This window comes from Nycticebus coucang, chromosome 13, assembly GCF_027406575.1.
Source record: "Nycticebus coucang isolate mNycCou1 chromosome 13, mNycCou1.pri, whole genome shotgun sequence".
In the NCBI taxonomy this organism is placed as follows: Eukaryota; Metazoa; Chordata; class Mammalia; order Primates; family Lorisidae; genus Nycticebus; species Nycticebus coucang.
In genome coordinates, this window is record NC_069792.1 from 56,054,109 (window position 1) to 56,074,133 (window position 20,025).

Here is a 20,025-nt window from a genome sequence, read left to right on the forward strand (position 1 = left end):
TAGGAAAAGGACAGAGAAGAATACTTGCAAATGTGAAGAGGCTCATTTAAGAAGCAAAAAGGAGAGGGTAAAGTGAGGTGGACAGATCCATCAGGCCACAAAACTCCATGGGCAACTTGGGGATAGGAAAATGGTTCTCCTCTAATTTATTTAAGAGAATGGAGTAATTTGAAGGATACAGGAGTTATGAAGAACTACTTTGGGTAGATATTGTTTTTTCCTTTATTACAGAAAAATCAAGTAATTGAGGATTAATAAATATAGAACTCCACAGTACTGTTACCATGATGGTTTTTATATCTAGTCTTCATAACTGTGAACTTTATTGACTAGTAGTAAATCAAAGTCAACTCATTGGTCAACACTAGGAACGGTAAGTACAGCAATCTGGTATCTCCAAGCTTTTAGAAGCTACTGTCCCATAAAGAACAGATGTAAGGATGGAAGTAAAAAAACAAAAACCCTAGGAACGTCCTCTGTTTAATTGCAAACAGGGCCAATGCCACTTTAAGCTTAATCTCACCTCATACATACGCGGGGACTGAGTCTCATGGGGGTGGAAATGGGACTCATCACTGGGAGTGACTCGGACTGAAGTCAGTCCAGTGCTCTTCTCGCTTTTCTCCAGGCTATAGTCTACCCCCTTGTCCCTGTACCACTCGAGGCAAACCAGACAATACCAATTTCAAAGCCCTTCAGAGGTAAGTGCACAGCTGGCCTAAAGGAGAAGGAATTCCTCCATCACAGCTCCCTCTTGCTGCTATTTAGACCCGCTTCCTCCCTGGGACACAAACGATAGAAAACATTAGCTGAGTTAATATCCCCAAATCTGTAACGTTATCAAATGAACAAAGCAACCAATACTCTCGAGGTTCTTCGTCATGCTTTGTATTCTAGGTTGGGGTGAAGTGCAGGGATTTAGTCTCCCCGTGGGCCGGGAGCCGCTCCTGCAGCCTAACCTGGAAAGCCTGCACCCACCGACAAGGCGCGTGGGAGACTTGGCCACTGGGCCGGCCACCCACAACGCCAGCTCCCTGCAGAGGTGCCAGGGATTCGCAGAAGCCCGCCCGCCAGGGGAGCACCGGTCCCTCAGGCGTTAAGCACGCGGAGATTCAGGAGCCGGTCCGCCGCCAACGCCGCAAACTCCGCCCAGCCCCGCGGACCACCGCCTGCTAGCACCGCTCTACCCTACCTTCCCCTAGCCGCCGGGTGCGGTCACGTGAGGCGGACCAATGGAACCAATGGGCGGCTCGCGCCAATGGAAGGAATTGTCTGACCCCCATGACGTCACAAAGTTGGCGGGGAGTGCGCTCTTCTTCCGCCCTCGCCCCCTCCGTTCCTCCACCGCCCTCCCTCTCCCTCCCGCCCACAAGCCAATCGCAGCCAATCGAGAGGCGGGAAGTGCTCCAGCCCTAACGTGAGGGCGGGGCAGGGTGGCAACCCGGCTGGTAGGGGCGCAGAGTGGGCCGACCCGGGTCGAGGGGCCGCGCTCCTGGAGCTGCGCCGGGTTGCGCGGAAGGAGCACCTCGTAGTGCTGCCGCCACCGCCTCCTCGTCAGGAAAAAGCGGTTAGTCTCCTGCCATGCCCAGTTCGCATTCCCTGCTCCCGGCCACCATCCGCCCCGTCCGGAATCCCCCTCCTCCTGTCCAAAGTTGTGAGGGGGCGCCGCGCTCGGGGTGTCCGGCGTGCTAGCGGAGCGGCCGCCGCTGGCGTGCGGAGGGCGGGAGGAGCCCTGAAGCGCCAGGTGCTCGCCGTGGGTTCGGCGCCGCTGGGCGGGCGCGGCCGCGCAAGGGGCCGTCTTGGGGTGGGGTGGAGGGCGGGCCCGCCTCGTCGCCCCCGGTTTCTCAGGGCACAACCCGCTAGCTGACAGCTGGGAGAGCGCCGAGGGGACCCCCGGGAGAATAAGCTCCCGGAAGGCTGCGGTGCGGCGTCCCAGCTAAGCGTCTCGCCTTAATCACCCCAGGGTGCGGGGTGGTCCCGCTGACAGCTCGCAGTCCGCGGGCCCGGGATTTTCTGGACTGAAGTCGGCGCGGCGTGGGGACGGGTGGGCAGCGGGCAGGGGATGCAGTGCTCCCTGGGCTCCGCGCGGGGGCTGGATGGAGGGGCTGATCTCGGCGCGCGCCTCTCCTCCCACCTGGGTTCCTGCCTCCTCGGGCTGTGGCTGTGCCTCCCTGTCGGGGTGGGTTGGTTTGTTTGGTTTATTTCTTCTCTCCACCCCTTTTTTTCCTCCTCCATTCTCTTTTCCCCCTCTCAGCCCATTCACCGGGCTGAATCGAGACCTCGCCCCTCCTCCTCTCCCGCCTCCCGGCCCTTGCCTCCTCTAATGAGCATCTCTGCCTTGCTTTCAATGGGCCGGTTCTGCTGTCGCTGCTGCTGCCCGCGCGGGTTGTGGATGTTGTCGGCTCCGTGTTGTGAGGACAGGAGAATGTGTGTGTGTCCCGGGCCCAGACGAATTGGTAGGTATTTACTTAACTACCTGTGTTGGGTACCTAGGAAGGATGGTGACAGACTTTATGTGTGGATGGTTTTAGATGGGTCAGCATGGAATTAAGGAATGATAGATAAGGGAACATAGGTGTTCTGGATTGAGATATCTTCGTAGTCGCTGTGAGTGCAATTTTCAGGTGGAAACAAAGGAAACTAATCAAACAAGTGCTGGCATGGTGCTTTGTGTCGTCCAAAGGGAACGAGTTTCTTCATTCGTGTAAAGATGTCAAGAACTGTGAAATGGCTAGACGTTACCAGAAAATGCTGAAAAATCGTAGTCTTATGTGGTGTGTTTAATGCAATCGGATTACATAAACTGGGCTTCCTACACATTTAATGACTGTATAGCTTTTCTTTTTTCATTTACATTAGAAACTTTGCAAAGCTATGGAGCTCCAGAGTAGGAGCACTACTAGCATTTTCTAATTAATTTGGTGCCTGGGTTTATTGATGAAGTGGAATCATTTCTTGGCACAGACTCTGCCCAGCACATCAGTAAGAATGGATGGGTCTCTTTCCTATTTCTGGTTACACGTTTATTAGTCATTGGCAAAATCAGCCAAATCTGGCTAGGACTAAGATGCTGCATTTTATGTGACTGAGGCTCTAATGTCAGATAGGAACTTTTCTGTGAAAGTGTAGTCAGGAATAACTTGAAAATTTGACACTGCTCCATTTTACCAACGACTGTAACTTGATGCTGTTCTTGTTGCCTAATCAAGAGCATCTATTGTACTTCGTTAATTTAGCAAACTTGTCAGCAGAAGTTTTGATGTTGTAGGAGATTTTCTTGTTGAATCACAGGATAATCTGAAAGATATAGTTTTGTGGTGCTCAATTATTGTTTATGAAAGCATTTGAAAGTATCTGGTCTGATGGAGAGAATATATCACTTGTGCTGATCAGAATAAAACACTCATTAATCACAGCAGGGTTTTCATGAATTCCAACTTCCCTAAGAATTTTGTCTTTTGAGGACATGTTGGGAGTTGGCAGATTAGGATACAATCTCAGTCCGTATGTTAACCCCCTGAAAGACACTGTGGACACAGTTTACTCTGATTTTTGTGTTTAATCTCAAGAATCTATGCCTACTTGGAAAAATATAGTTGAGGTTTGAGGTTTGAATTTAAGTACTATTCAAAGCACCTACTGTGTGAATCATTAGCTTTTTGTCACAAGGGTTCATACTTTTTTCAGTTAGCTATAAAAGCAGAAATAAATGTCAAAACAGGAATTTAAAGAGAGTGCAGATTTGTTATTCCTTGATTAGACAAACCCTGTTATGCATCTGTCACTCTCCCTGACCCCCACAAAGTAGTACTTTGAGTCAATCTACTTTCCATACACTTTTTTCCCCTGTGAGATTCTTAAGGATAAATTACATAGATAAAAGATTACAAGGAAAATTTCTTTTCATAAAGATTGCATCTGTTTACAGGAAATCTTTATACAAAGCATAAAAAGAGCTGATGTACTTTCTGCATGCAAACCTAAACAGAAATAAGGTTTATGGTTGGAAGCCAATGTCCTGTGGCCCAACATTTGAGCGTATCTCCTGGCTCAGTCATATACACTTAACCTTTGGATGACTTTCATTCAGTTTGGAGTGCAGTTATTTAAGTGGTTAACCCTGATGGATTCCTGTTCTTCTGGAATTTCTGTTTTTCATTATTTCAGGATGCTCATTTGCATTTCAGGATGCTCCTTAGGTAATGGATTCTTTTCTCCAGATTCTAGCTGTCACTTTCTATTGCCTGATCCTGTCTTCATTTTTGTTAACAAATCTCTTCTTTGATAGTACAGTTTAAATAATGTTACTTCTGACCTCTTACAAAAGATATTCTTTATGGCTGGCTTATACAGTATTTACTACACAGCAAACAAGAATCAGTGATTATTCAGTGTTTAGTTTTGCCTCCATCCTCCCCCTTAATTATCCAGTCTTCTCAAATTACTCTTCAAAAACAGGTATAGGAAAATAATTTACTGTATAGCTAATATTTGCTGTTGGTAAATTTTGTTTTCTTAACAGGCTCACCCTTGAGAAAGAATTGTTGATATTAAGACTCAAATGGTTTTATTTTCCTTATGTTTCATTCATTGAATTTTTAATGAACAAATGAATATTTTGAAGAAATATCTCAAGAATTTAGGGAAAAAATACATCATCAAGGGAGAAGAAGGATTTTTTTCTTGCATAAATTATCTGTATTAAAGATACACGTTTATTATATATTGTAGAGAAATACCCAGCAAGTTATTTTCAGTGTCCTATAATGAATGATTTTTTTTTCTGAATTCATAATTATAATGTGGCACCTTTTAGATCTAAACTTTAGACCATTATTTTATTATTCTTTATTGCTTTCTGATGGCAAATAGGTACTTTTTTTAATGTATAAGAAAACTTTGGGAGGTCAGATCAAGGGAGGGTGAATGGTGGGATCACACCTATGGTGCATAATGCAAGGATACATGTCAGATCTACTAGTATAGAGTATAAATGTCTTAACACAATATTTAAGTAAACAAGATGAAGTATATATTAACCAGCGTGATGTAAGTGTTCCTAATTCTATATGAAATCAGCACATTGAACCCCATAAATGCATTAATGTATACATGATCTATATGTTTATGATTTAATAAAAAAAGAAAACTTTTTAATCTTTATTTTACTAATTAATAATTTATAATTGACAATAATTGTACATATTTATGATATACAATGTGATGTTTCTAATGCATGTATACATAAAAGCAGGGTAATTGCTATATTGGAGAAAACATTTTTCTAGGGGCGAATTCTACTTCTATAATAGATGAAAATAGTGTTTCTTAAGTTTTTCCTTATGGCTGCTAAGTAGTGGACAGTGGTAGCAAGTAAATTAAGTTCTAGAATTGAGACCATTTACAAATGTTACTAACAAAGCTTTAGAACTACTAGAATACTTAAACTTTTTTTAAATCACTGAGAGCACAAATTCAACATTGAATAAATGAAACCTGTATTTGATTTCAAAGCCTTACTCAAAAAACATAAAGACATGAATTCTAGAAGAGGCCTCAAATAACATCTGCTTTCATGTGTTTACTTACAATTTAGGAGAGTGAGACCCAAAGATGTGAGCTGACTTTTCCTGGATTATTTGGGAGTTAGCAGCAGATCTTTGCCCCTTAGCTTGCCAGATTGGCACAGTAGTCTAGAGGAGCAGGGTTTGCAGGACCAAACACTTGGCTACAGGAAGGAAATACTGGAATTTCTATTTTTATTTCATTGTGTAGAGATTTTTCTATTTGTGCTATAGTATACAATTATGTTAATACAGTAGTATATGCTTATAACTTAGAAGTAGTCTATAAATATACGTATGTTGGGGGTACATCTTCACACTTTTTTGGTGATAGCCATGTGTAATCAAATGCCAACAATTGACAACAGGTCTAGAAACAGGATCTTCATAAATGGAAGAATCACCCATGCAACATGGGAGATTTCAAAGCCTTTTTAAAGGATGTAGAGGGAAAAGGGTGATTGAGCAGGTAGACTGCGACTGCAGAATGTTATATAACCTTCATCTCTTCAGCTTTCCTCAGCCAAATCTATTGTACATTCTGTACTATTTGTATTACACAAAGAATTATGAAGAAGAGAGAAAATTAAAGCTTGATTACAGGAACTGGGAGTTCAGTCCTGGCTCCATGAATAATTGGGAGTTGTACTTACCAGAATATACTCTGTAGAAATACTGTATGATATTTGTATACAATTTGTATACAGTACCTCTTAGCATAAGGCTTAGCATTTAGATTGACTTGTTTAATATTTGCAATAAAAGCAAAGCTAGATTAAGTAATAGAAATGTAACTGTTTTCTTTGTGTACATCTGTTTAATTTGCTGTCTAGGAATCCCAGTCAGAAGTTCCAGCCTGCCGCTATTCTCTGATGCCATGCCAGCACCAACTCAACTATTTTTTCCTCTCATCCGTAATTGTGAACTGAGCAGAATCTATGGCACTGCGTGTTACTGCCACCACAAACATCTCTGCTGTTCATCACCCTACGTTCCTCAGAGTCGCCTGAGATATACTCCCCATCCGGCATATGCTACCTTTTGCAGGCCAAAGGAGAACTGGTGGCAGTACACCCAGGGAAGAAGATATGCTTCCACACCGCAGAAATTTTACCTCACACCTCCACAAGTCAACAGCATTCTTAAAGCTAATGAATATAGTTTCAAAGTGCCAGAATTTGATGGCAAAAATGTCAGTTCTGTCCTTGGGTTTGACAGCAATCAGCTGCCTGCAAATGCACCCATTGAAGATCGGAGAAGTGCAGCAACCTGCTTGCAGACTAGAGGGATGCTTTTGGGAGTTTTCGATGGCCATGCAGGCTGTGCTTGTTCTCAGGCTGTCAGTGAAAGACTCTTTTATTATATTGCTGTCTCTTTGTTACCCTATGAGACTTTGCTAGAGATAGAAAATGCAGTGGAGAGTGGTCGGGCACTGCTACCCATCCTCCAGTGGCACAAGCACCCCAACGATTACTTCAGTAAAGAGGCATCCAAGTTGTACTTCAACAGCTTGAGGACTTACTGGCAAGAGCTGATAGACCTCAACACTGGCGAATCAACTGATATTGATGTTAAGGAGGCTTTAATTAATGCTTTCAAGAGGCTTGATAATGACATCTCTTTGGAGGCTCAAGTTGGTGATCCTAATTCTTTCCTCAATTACCTGGTGCTTCGAGTGGCATTTTCTGGGGCCACCGCTTGTGTGGCCCATGTGGATGGTGTTGACCTTCATGTGGCCAATACTGGTGATAGCAGAGCCATGCTAGGTGTGCAGGAAGAGGATGGCTCTTGGTCAGCAGTGACACTGTCTAATGACCACAATGCTCAGAATGAAAGAGAACTAGAACGGTTGAAATTGGAACACCCAAAGAATGAGGCCAAGAGTGTGGTGAAACAGGATCGGCTGCTTGGCCTGCTGATGCCATTTAGAGCTTTTGGAGATGTAAAGTTCAAATGGAGCATTGACCTTCAAAAGAGAGTGATAGAATCTGGCCCAGATCAGCTGAATGAAAACGAGTATACCAAGTTTATCCCTCCTAATTATTACACACCACCATATCTCACTGCTGAGCCAGAAGTAACTTACCACCGGTTAAGGCCACAGGATAAGTTTCTGGTATTGGCTACTGATGGACTGTGGGAGACTATGCATAGGCAGGATGTGGTTAGGATTGTGGGTGAGTACCTAACTGGCATGCATCACCAACAGCCGATAGCTGTTGGTGGCTACAAGGTGACTCTGGGACAGATGCATGGCCTTTTAACAGAAAGGAGAACCAAAATGTCCTCAGTATTTGAGGATCAGAATGCAGCAACCCATCTCATCCGCCATGCTGTGGGCAACAATGAGTTCGGGACAGTTGATCATGAGCGCCTCTCCAAAATGCTTAGTCTTCCTGAAGAGCTTGCTCGTATGTACAGAGATGACATTACAATCATTGTGGTTCAGTTCAATTCTCATGTCGTGGGGGCATATCAAAACCAGGAATAGTGAGTGGATCTTACCCTGGCAGTTCTCAAATGAAATAAATTTAAAGGGCAGAAAATTTTTTTTAAAGTTACTAATATAATAAACATTTCCAGAGGGTCACTCCAAGCATTTACCCATTTGATACCCTAGCTAGTCAAATACTCCAGACTGACTTTGCAACAGGGTGGCAGGATCATGAGAGTCTGTTTCTGCCTAGTTTAGCCCTCATAGCACCTGCACTTTTGAAGCAAGTTATTTCCTCATTGTAGGTGTCTTGAAATATTGGTTGCTTTTACCAACCTGAGAAAATTAGGATTACCTAACAAGTAGAATTTTGAATAGACCAAAAGCAAGGATCTTGTTGGGTGTAGTCTATTGGAAAAAAAGGAGAAACAATATTCTTCACCCCTTCAGACCCCTGTCTTCACTAAGATCCCAATGTACACGAGAACATGTATTTATTGCATGGTTTTCTAGGTATATAATCTATGCATTATTCATATAAATTTACTTTGGCCTGATATGGTTTTCAAATCCAGTACTTAAAGCCATAAATGACCAAGAACCAAGCGATCTAATTTCTAAGTTTTTATGATTATTTCACTGGAATGCCTCTTAAATAGAAGAACTATATTCACTCCCCACCTCTGGTTTCCTAATGTAATTGAAATATTTTCTATTTTGCCACACTGTTGAAGACAATAAAGGTTTTTAGTTTTATCTGTTCTTATGTTGATGTTAAGTAAAAAGGTTTTTTATTTGTACTAAAGAAAGCTTTATTTAGTTTGAAATAAAGAGATCCAGAATAAAAAGAGACTGATATGTTCAATTATTATCATCTTTAACCACCAACACATCACTCTTTGAAATAATCCCCGAAGACATGGCATGCTGTAAGTGTGTGGTGGGTAGACTGCTGCCGGGGAATCATACTACTTATTAGTGTAATAAGAATCTTCATCACTTTTGGAATTCTAAAGGTGACATATATAAAATAAGTTTAAACATCAATTTGGGGAGTAAGGTTTAATATCACCATCTGGTATTGAGACAAGAGGAAGTTTTTATTTTTACCCTATTTTTACCCATTTAGACATAGGTCAATTAAAATATTTGGTTTAAAATTACTAAATACTTTAAACATATTGTAGCTTAGATATATGTGTATATATGTGTTATACATGATAAATTTTAAAAGGTAACTATTGTGCATGCCTGATGCTTAATAGAACACTTAGTATTGTCAAGTGTTGTTTGCAGCATAATTACATACAGTAATTACATACAGTCCCTCCTAATACTCTATCACAGTAAATGAAAGTAATTGTGTTCAGATTGGCTTTTGGGGAGCTTATTTGATATGCATCAAATGGCATTTTGTTCTGTGTTTGGTGATCTGTATTCAGCTGTGCATAATTTTTTCACTTATTCTAGCATCACTGTTTAAAAAGATGGCTATGTTTGTGTTCAATAGTCACATAGATTCTATATAAAACATGATCAGCTTTCATTGTGTAATTAGTTGGATGTTTAGGAGTCATTTCAGATTTCTGTGAGTATGAGCTAAATGTTCAAGAATTGGACTGTGGATACCGAGTCAATGTGGTATTGGCTGCAAAATTTGTTCCAATTGAAAATAGACTGAAAAATTGCAGCTCAGAACATCCTATAATGTTTGTTTTTTGAAATGTATTTTTTTTTAAAATCATGAAAATTTTTTCCCAGGCAGTATTTTGGAGGGAGGAAGGCTATATTATATATTTATTTCTAAATGTTTTGACAGAAAATTTATCTTTTAATGAAACATGTGGTCTGCTACAGCAAAACCCATTTTCAGCTACTATTTGAATTGCTCTTGAACAGCACCACTGAAGAGTTCCATATTATAATATACTGAGTAATGTCTCATGTCTATATAGTACAGGAAATATAAAATTGTTTTCCTGTGGTCATGATTAAGACAGTAATATTATTACACAAGAAACTTGGTCTGTAGTGTGAAAGCTGGTCTACTCTAAAGAAAGAAAATTGGGTTTACAAAATCTGAATGTACTGTTATCTAAAGGCAATTATGATTTTATTGTAATTGGTTGTCACTATGATGTGATGTCTAGAATTAAAGAATACATGCGAACTTTCGTGGTATTTAGTCTTTTTTTTTAATTTAAATTTTCTAACATATATTCAACTTCTGTATTTAATTAGTGGGTCATGATATATAATACACCACTTAATGGTTACATGGAATATTGATATGGTTCACTGTCTTATGAAAGATGTACCTATATGAAGATATGTGAAATGGTTTACAGAGAATGGTCGGAAAAGTGCTCACAGTGAATTAAAGCTTCATGTCTGCTTTTTGGATGTCCTGTGTTGGTTTTCAATAATAGACTCATTAGATGCTTTTTAGGGGTGGTAGACTTTATTTTACTTCAGGATCCAATAGATTAATATTTAAACATATTTTCCCCTGAGGTATGATTTACATTTAATGAAATGCACAGATTTTAAATTTGTAATGTGAGATTCGGTAATCTCCACACCTGTAAAAATACAGAACTTTTCCATTACTTCAGAATATTTCCTCATGCCACTTTTCAGTTAACCCTGTCCTACATAACTATTTTTCCTGATTTCTGTCACTGTAGATTAATGTTGCTTGTTCTAGAAATTCATATAAATGAAATCATACTGTACTCTTATATCTAATAATGCTCAATTTTTTTGAGATTCATTTATGTTGAAAGTGTGTTCAGTCTATTCTTTATTACCAAGTAGCATTCCAGTGTTTGAATCAGGGGTCCTCAAACTGCAGCCCGCGGGCCACATGAGGTGGTGTGATTGTGTTTGTTCTTGTTTTGTTTTTTTACTTCAAAATAAGATATGTGCAGTGTGCATAGGAATTTGTTCATAGTTGTTTCTTTTTTAACTATAGTCCGGCCCTCCCAACGGTCTGAGGGACAGTGAACTGGCCCCCTGTTTAAAAACTTTGAGGACCCATCACAATTTATTCTTTCTCTGTTGATGGACATTGTCAGTCTCCCCATTTCCTCATTTTTAGGATAATTTTAAGATTAATTAACAATCCTCAGGAATACTGTTTGGTTAAGGTGTATTTTTAACTTTATACATATGATTACAGGTGAGTTTCATGTTTTATACCTTAAAGGCCTTAAGACAAAATTTTCATGGTGAAACGTTTGGCAGGGTTATGGGATGGTTCCTTGCTTTGACCTCTCTGTAACCTCTCCCACTGAGAACTTTGTTGACTTCAGTAAGCTCATTAAATGATTGTGCTAATGACTGTCCTATGAGAAGGCGGCAAATTAGTTGGTCTTGGTTTATCACTGCATCAGCCATAGCTGTGATTAGAGATGAGAAAGGAAGAAGATGAAATACTAACTGTTAAATTAAGACTAGCATGGGGTGAGTGACTTTTCTTTTTGGCTGGGGCTGAACCCACCACCTCTGGTATATGGGGCCGGTGCCCTACTCACTGCGCCACAGGCACTGCCCGGTGTAAGTGACTTGAGAGTTTTTGTTTCTATTAAGGTTAACACTGCCTAGGATGAGCTTTCTTATTCACTAAACATATGCCTGGTTTTTAGTTTTGTCCTTGAGTATAGCAAGCGGGTCTAGGTGACTGTGTTGACATACTTAATTCTGACCTTTTCTTAAATAATGAAACAAGTGCTGTTCATTATAGAATTTTTCAGACCTTCAAAAGCTGAATCCTATTAAAGCTGATGCAATGTTGCTTAACTTCCTGGACAAGGTAAGTGAAAATGTCTTATTGGCATCAGAATTGACTTTTAGAATTTACTTTGGAAGTCAAACTTAATCCTATTAAATCTTATCTGTCCAGTTCTTAAGACAATGCAGTTTATACCCTGGGTTGAATTCCAATAATACACAACATTGTTTTCTAAATAGATCTCAAATTACAAGTCTTCAAAATAAATGCATTAAGAATGATGAAATCCATGGACTCTATCTGCCACTAACAATGATTATTCAATGCACATATAAGCACACAATTTAGGCTCTGTTATTTAGCCAATATTTAGGTTCATAAATGGTGCCCATCCAACCTTTGACTCCTAGAAGCTCTTTGTGCTTAGGAGAGAAGTGTTCTTTTGAGGGCCCACCAAGAACTATGCTATTTGTGAGAATCAGGAACCAGGCTCCAAAATGACTGGATATTTATTCTTAATGCACCTTCCTGCCTCCACCCAAAGGGGCAGCGGTGGGGTGGGGTGGGGAGAGTTTTCCACCTGACTGTGCCCTGGAGGTACAAGCTCTCTGCTTTTCTAAACCATATCCAATTCACTGGCTTTCCACCTGCAGCACATGTTCAACCAAACTGCACAACCAAACTTATACTACGTGAGGAGGTTAGTGATCACATTTAGCCTTCGGAAACCTCAAACCCTGGCCACTCAACAACAAAGCAACCAAGAAGAATCAAAGAGCCAGAGATTTTTATCTCATCTGCAGTGATTAATCAGTTTGTCTCCTTCGAGAACAGGAACTGTTTGATCAGCTGGCAGTGTTGCCTAAGAGACTAGTCCTACTATTACGAACACTGAGAAGAATGGGAAACGTGATAAGAGGCCTGAGCTATGAAAAAGGAAAAGTGAGGGAAGGAAAAGAATGGCATTGACAATTTCAGTAGTGAATAGAGAGACAGTAATGGGGCTAGGGAGCATCGGATTGTGATACCTTGGTCTAGTGACAGGGATGAGAGCAAAGCAGAGGAAAGACAGCAGCAAACAGTAGTGGCAAGGGCTTATGTGTACGCCCTAATGAGCATGTATATTTTATGGCAGGGCACTAGCAGTTGGAATGCAAGACAGTTGTCATTAGCATGGCCATTTAGTCTCAGTCCATTAGATAAGAAGGAAAAAAGGAAATCTTTGAAATTGACCATTATGGAAAGGGATTGATACCTAGATAGATAGATTTCTCAAAAGTTCTTTCCCATGGGTTGGTGCCTGTGGCTCAGTGAGTAGGGCATCGGCCCCATACACCAAGGGTGGTGGATTTGAACCCAGCCCTGGCCAAACTGCCAAAAAAAAAAAAAAAAAAGTTCTTTGCTTAGAGCAGTGGTTCTCAACCTTCCTAATGCCGTGGCCTTTTAATACAGTTTCTGTGGGTCATGACCAGTTGAGAACCACTGCCCTAGAGTTTATTTTTTCTTGCTTCAAACCTAACTCAGCCTGATGCGAACAGAGATGGGAATCAATAAAGTCCTGATGTCAAGAGAAACAGCTGTGAGACTGAGTAAAATGAGCATTACTAAAAAGGCCGTGCTGACGGTGAAGACAGAGGCCTGGGTTTGCTGCTCAGAAGTGTGAAGATAGCATCAGGTATAAGCAGAAAGCACACTAATGTTGCAGCCTTAGTAATAGTAACAATAACCACAACTACTATTTCTTGAGCACTTACTATGTGCCAGGTCATATGGAAAGTACATTTATTTTTCTCATTTAATCTTTGTACTGGCTAGTCTCTGGCCCTTCAACTCCTTTTCTGGCTATCTCTTCCCTGCTATGTGAACCCAGAAGTCAGACCTACAGGCTGCAGCTGCCAACACTAATTTGCCTCTCAACTGCCATTTCTGTTCAACCAACAGGTAATACCAGCAGGCAATTGGAGTAGGGGATGAGAGAGCTGCTGGGATATTCTTCCTTATTCCCTTGATGCTTAGGGCTGCATCTCCAGCCTTAGCTATATCTCTCACGCTGGTACCTGTAAGGCCACTTCTCTTCCAGGATTCCAGATCTCAGTGGACTGAGGTAACATTATGTCCTCCCTTCATCCTTTCATCCTTAAGGATGGTAATGACTTCCTACTGTTGCTAGTCTCTAGCTGCCCCACCAACCTTTTTTTTTTTTTTTTTTTGAGACAGAGTCTCACTATATCCCCCTTGGTAGAGTACCATGGCGTCACAGCTCACAAAATCAACCTCCAACTCCTGGGCTTATGCAATTCTCTTGCCTCAGCCTCCCAAGTAGCTGGGACTACAGGTGCCCGCCACAACACCCAGCTATTTTTTGTTGCAGTTGTCATTGTTGTTTAGCTGGCCTGGGCCAGGTTCGAACCCACCAGCCTTGGGTATATGGCCGGCGCCATAACCACTGTGCTATGGTGTAGAGCCATGCCCTACCATCTATTCATTTGGAGCATCTAGGGTGAAGTCAGTTTCCTGCCAACACCTGACCAATATAATCTTCAAGTTCAGGTATTATGTTCCTTTTACCTAGCACAGAGGGGCTAGGCAACTCATCCAACATAACACAGCAATCCCATATCTACATATTTCAAAGCCTGTATGTTTAATCACTGTGCCACACTTGCTGGCCTCTCCCCGTAAGCAAAATGATCTCTTCAGAACAGAGAAGGCCTGAGGCCTGTTCAATGGGCAATAAGCAAGGGATCCCTGGAGATGCAAAGGCAATGTTTGATGTAGCCCAGCAACTGGGGTAGCACATAGAGGATGGAGCCGCAGAAAGCGGATGGAATGTGCTGAATGCAGGGCATAAACAGGATTGTGATTTTGTAAGTTAAAACCAGATGTGTTTCTCACTTAGTGCATTGCAGTGTACACATAAGCATGTCTTAGTGCCCTGTTTCACCTATTGAAATATTTATTGGGTATCTATTAAAGGATTGATGTTAGGGGTGAAAGGTGGTTAAAAGGTAGGGTCTGCCTTCAGTGACCTCAGAGTTTGGGGGGTGGGGAATTACCCTTTAGTAATTAAGAATGGTCTAAAAATTGAGACAAGCACAAATTCCAATAAATAATCCAAAAAAGAGGGATTTAACTCTGTCCTGGTGTGCCACAGGGATGAGGCAGTCCCCAGAGAGTCAGGGCACTTTCATTAGAAGAGACAATGCTGGGGCAGAGATTTAAAAGGTGAAAAGGGGTTTTTCAGGTTAGAAAAGGACCCTGCTTTGATAACTTCCACAAGAAGGCAGAATTCAGGGCACAGAAACATGAAACTGTACTGTGCTTTAAAGTGCTCTGAGAGCCTTTTGTATGGCTAGGACATGCACTAGAGGGGAACTGTGGTGGCTGGTGAGACAGCCTCAAATCAACACACTGATTCTAGCACTCTGTCACCAACATACTTTTAGAGACAGAACTGTTTGAGAAGACAAAGACCAACTAAGACAGGCATGGGACACAAGAGTTGGTGGGGCAGGGGTGGTGGGCAGAAGTACAAAGCAAGGTCAGTAGGAGCTTGCCAGGCTGAGATCTGGTGTCCAGCCACTCCCAGATAGGAGCCTAGACTGATGCTAAATTAGGAAGGATTGATGATTAAACAAGAGAACATCTATGTAATTTACATAGATACTGTTAGTTGTTCGTAGGTCTGCAGTCACATTTGGTAACCTAGTGTTTAGTTCAAACACAGTTCTATTTTTGTTCCTCTCAAGTCCTTGGTCACTGTAGTACAACTAGCGAACACCAGGTACTGGAGCACTTGAAAGCCACTGAACTTGGGTGACATAACTGGCCAGCCATCAAAGTAAAGTCTTGGACCACGATAGTTGGGTTAAGTTGCCAGCCACTAAGTTGGTTCAGTCAGTCTAATAGATGTTTGGGGCTTCTTCATTTTAGGTACTAGGGTTATGTGGTAACCAGCCCCCTGGATGCCTCCCAGTGAGCCCTGCCTACTGATGCTGGTACCCTGTGTAATTAATTGATCCACAGGATCAGTTTGTGTGGCCTGTAAAATACCGTAGTTGTAATGGAGTGCCCCTCCTGAGATTAGAGTAGATAAAGACATTGCATCTTCTGTCTTGCTCATTTGTACTCGTTTTCTCTTAGATTGCTTGCTATTGGGGGAGCCGTGGTATGAGCAGCCTCTCAGGCCTGTGTAGAAAGGACTGAAGCCTCCTCCTGGCAATCATAGGAGTACGCTTGGAAGCAGATCTTGTAGCCCCTGGCAATCATAGGAGTACGCTTGGAAGCAGATCTTATAGCAGTCTTGTATGAAAAGACTTCTGAGACATACTGGTGAAAAAAATAGTTTTATATACTATTTTCTTTTTTTTTGAGCCAGAATCTTACTCTGTTGCCCCACATAGAGTTCTATGGCATCATCATAGCTCACTGCAACCTCCAACTCCTGGGCTGAGTGATCCTCCTGTCTCAGCCTCCTGAGTGCCTGGGACTACAGGTGCTAATACAGGGACCACTATGCTCAGATAATTTTTCTATTTTTCAGTAGAGATGTGGTCTCCCTCTTGTTCAGGCTGGTCTTGAACTCCTGACTTCAAGCAATCCTCCCAAGATTGGGCTTGGATTACAGGCGTGAGCCACCATGACCCATCAATATAACCTTATTTATGTTTGCTTGTTTGTTTTAAGTATTTATCTCCAGTTTCCCAGAGCTGTAAATGAAATGAAATTCCACTAGAAGGAGGAGCAGCTAACAAGCCAACCCTTTACCTCTCCACAACCCCCCACCAAATCTTTTCACTTTGGGTAATTTTTAATAATTTAATTGTCAATTCTTGAGATTCTGAATACGTTTACTTACTCCTTAAAACTTAACACTAACAAAAAAAAAACTTAACACTAACAAATTAACACACTTCTTTAATGCTGCTCAAAATCATTTTTAGGTGAAAGGAGCTTTCTGTTATAAGAATTAATAGTATAGCTAGTAAATAAATGACATATAAGGTAAACATATCAAACCTTACTGGCTTGTGATTATAGATCCGAGGCCATAAGTCATTACAAAATTTTTTCATTGAGGTAGAATTATTATCTCTCTGGTAATTTGGTAATTAGGTGGTTTAGTTTAGTAAGTTCTAACAGTTTTATACATCTATATAACCAACATCCAAAATAATGTATAGAACATTTACATTGCCCCAGAAAATTACCTTGAGACCCTTTCCAGTACCTTACTCCCACCTATAGCTACATGTTTATTTTTATCACCATAGAAATTAGATTACACATAAATGAGATCATATATCAGTGTCATGTTTTTTATGTTTATACATGTTGTGAATATTAGTAACTCATTCTCTTTTCATTGATGAGTATTCCACAATTTGACTGTGCTACACTCTGGATGACATTTGGGTTGTTTCTAGTTATTGGCTATTATGAATATGGCTGCTATAAATATTCTTGTGTAAGTCATTGTGGGCATATGTTTTCACTTCTCTTATCTAAATACCTAAGAGTGGAATTGCTAGGATCATAGGATAGATGTATGTTGGACTTTAAAGAAACTGTGAAACAATTCTCCCAAATATATAAGCCATTTTATTGCCCCATAGGTAACTTACAAGAGTTAGTTCCGGTTGGTGTATGTACACCTCCACGAACGTCTGACTGTATTAGTGTTTTTATTTTAGCCACTGCAATGGGCATAAAATGTATCTCACTGTGACAGCTAAAGGTGTTGAGCACCTTTTCTCACATGTCATTTTGATATCTGAAGTGTGATGACCTTAGCCCTCATGAATTTGAATACTGAAAATGTGCTCCCATTTGTGCAGGAGTCTCCCAGTTACTGCCGGTGGTACAGAGATGATACCTCCCAGATTCCCTAAATCAGTTTGTCAGTGTGAGTCACGGTTTCCCTTTATTGCTCAGACTCCTTAACATCCAAGGCTCCTTATGTCCTCTTTGATGCTTCCCGTTATGCGTCCTGTGCCTATAAATGGGTAGAGGTAGGCGGGAGTGGGGGAGGTGGGATGTGAGTGCATCATTGGTTGCCTGGATACTGGAGAACGCTCCATCTCTCTGGTAATTTGGGAAACTAAAGTACGCTGTGGTTTCCACAGCGCCGGAATGGACTCCCAGCTTCCACAGTTTTCTTTTTTTTATTTCTCCCATTACTAGGTTACCTATCATCACCACCCCCTCCCCTATTTATTTGTTTCCTTCTGTTATATGTATGAAAGTATTTGTTTTTCTTTTTTTTTTTTTTTTTGTAGAGACAGAGTTTCACTTTATTGCCCTCCGTAGAGTGCCGTGGCATCACACAGCTCACAGCAACCTCCAACTCCTGGGCTTAGGCGATTCTCCTGCCTCAGCCTCCTGAGTAGCTGGGACTACAGGCGCCCGCCACAACGCCCGGCTATTTTTTTGTTGCAGTTTGGCCGGGGCCGGGTTTGAACCCGCCACCCTTGGTATATGGGGCTGGCGCCCTGCTCACTGAGCCACAGGCGCCGCCCCGTATTTGTTTTTCTTTTAATTTTTTTGAAAGGCAAATAAAAGTCAGTGTTAGGAATTTCTTACCTAAAAGTAGCAAGTCACATAGGATGAATTACATCCCAGAAAAATGAGCATCTATTCAATTTTAAAGACCTCCACATAAAATTTTCTATGAAAGAAGAAAATGGAAGAAATCTTCTGTGAAAGAAAACAAAGTCTTAATCTTTTTAAATCTAGTTTTAGTTACTCAATTAGTAAGATTTCTACCACTTCTTGTCCTAGAAATATCTGGTAACGGGAAATGGGATTGAAGCTAGTAATTCAGCTTTCTGTACTCAGCATGTTAATAGTGGCAAGATCATAAGCTCCTGAAGTCAGGCAGTACAGGATGTCCAAAAGTAGTCCCTAAAGTCACATACATAGGGAAAATGGGAAATTGTAGCTAAATGAACTTTTTTTTTTTTTTGAGATAGAGTCTCAAGCTGTCACCCTTAGTTGAGTGCTGTGGCGTCACAGCTCACAGCAACCTCCAACTCTTGGGCTTAAGTGATTGCCTTGCCTCAGCCTCCCAAGTAGCTGGGACTACTGGAGCCCACCACGACGCCCAGCTATTTTTTGTTGTTGCAGTTATCATTGTTGTTAGAACCCTCCAGCCTCAGTGTGTGTGGCCGGCGCCCTACTGACTGAGCTTGGGTGCCACCCTACATGAACTTTTATTTACAAAATATTTACAACATGTTCTCTGTGTGTTGGCCACCTCTTTGTAAAATTTTGTAATTTACATTTTATAAATTAAGGAGCTTTTATTTAGAAAATTTATAATTTTCTCTCTATAGAGCAACTTTAGGGTCTACTTTGGGGGCACCCTGTAGATCTTTCTTTTTCTCTCTTCCTCAGAATGTAGGCCAGTGCCTGAGCCCTAACAGGGCTACTGAAAATGCCCACTAAATTGAACTACTCTTCAGTTTTATTAACATTTTTTCTTAATGGAAAAATTCCCCTTCTAAGTTTTCAATTTTTAAAGAAGTATATATACAGAGGGTGTCAAAAAATGTATAGACATTTTAAGAAAGGAAAAAAACCCACTATATTAAATTTGTAATAATATATACTGATCAAATTTTTTATCTTATCTATTGTATCTTATATCTCTCTTGTAATTGCAGAAGTCAAACGTGACTTGAGTATTATAATTTTAATGCATTCATATACATTTTTTGGCATCCTCTGTATGTATATATGAAGTGCTTACCAATAAAGTAAGCTCTGGAAGCTCCTTTTACTATTATCCTTTCATTTCTTTTGCTATGCATATATACATTTAAAATCATTTATTGTGCATATTGATTTGCAAATTGTTTTCTGCTTAATGATGTTAGGACAAATATCTTTTTAAAATAATCACATAGTAATCTATTTTTTTGGACATGTCAAAATAAATTTAAACAATATCTTTTTCCCTTTTTTTTTCTGTATTACAAATAACCTGAGCTCATATTTAATTGTTGACTTTCCTTTTTACTGAATTAACTTTTATACTTTAAAAAATTATTTAAGTAAATGGATTTAGATTGTTTTTTATGCTTGTTACCTTTCACTTAGTACCAGAGAGAATTTTCATTTGTTAGCCGAATAGTCTATGTAGAATATGACTATGTGATACCACTGCTTTACAGAGTCCTTAAGTAGGCAGATAAATATTTTTTTCTGCTCCTTTCCTTCTATGGGTTATCTAAACTCTTGCAGCTCTTGAACTTTTCTGTTCACCTTGTACTGCTCTGCTTCCTGCTCTTTTG

General features: G+C 40.8%; 1 protein-coding gene across 4 annotated transcripts; it reads left to right on the plus strand.

Moving 5' to 3' along the window:
• The first annotated feature begins 1,417 nt into the window (after positions 1–1,417).
• PDP1 (pyruvate dehydrogenase phosphatase catalytic subunit 1) lies at positions 1,418–8,605 on the plus strand. Of its 4 annotated transcripts, none has more exons than XM_053559056.1 (3): positions 1,426–1,567; positions 2,422–2,456; positions 6,398–8,605. In XM_053559056.1, exons 2-3 carry the CDS (start codon positions 2,426–2,428, stop codon positions 8,053–8,055), a joined length of 1,689 nt encoding a protein of 562 aa, XP_053415031.1. In that variant the 5' UTR covers positions 1,426–1,567; positions 2,422–2,425; the 3' UTR covers positions 8,056–8,605. The 4 variants fall into 4 exon arrangements, with proteins under 4 accessions (XP_053415032.1, XP_053415031.1, XP_053415030.1 ...); XM_053559055.1 differs by lacking the exon at positions 1,426–1,567 and adding an exon at positions 1,589–2,179; XM_053559057.1 differs by lacking the exon at positions 2,422–2,456 and having other exon boundaries at positions 1,418–1,567.
• The last annotated feature ends 11,420 nt before the right edge of the window (positions 8,606–20,025 follow it).

Excerpts from the sequence above, each read along its gene's own strand:
- PDP1 (XM_053559054.1), top strand. The coding sequence starts at position 2,063 with ATGCAGTGCTCCCTGGGCTCCGCGCGGGGGCTGGATGGAGGGGCTGAT. Across the intron at positions 2,457-6,397 it reads TCCCGGGCCCAGACGAATTG|GAATCCCAGTCAGAAGTTCC; the intron begins GTAGGTATTTAC and ends TTTGCTGTCTAG.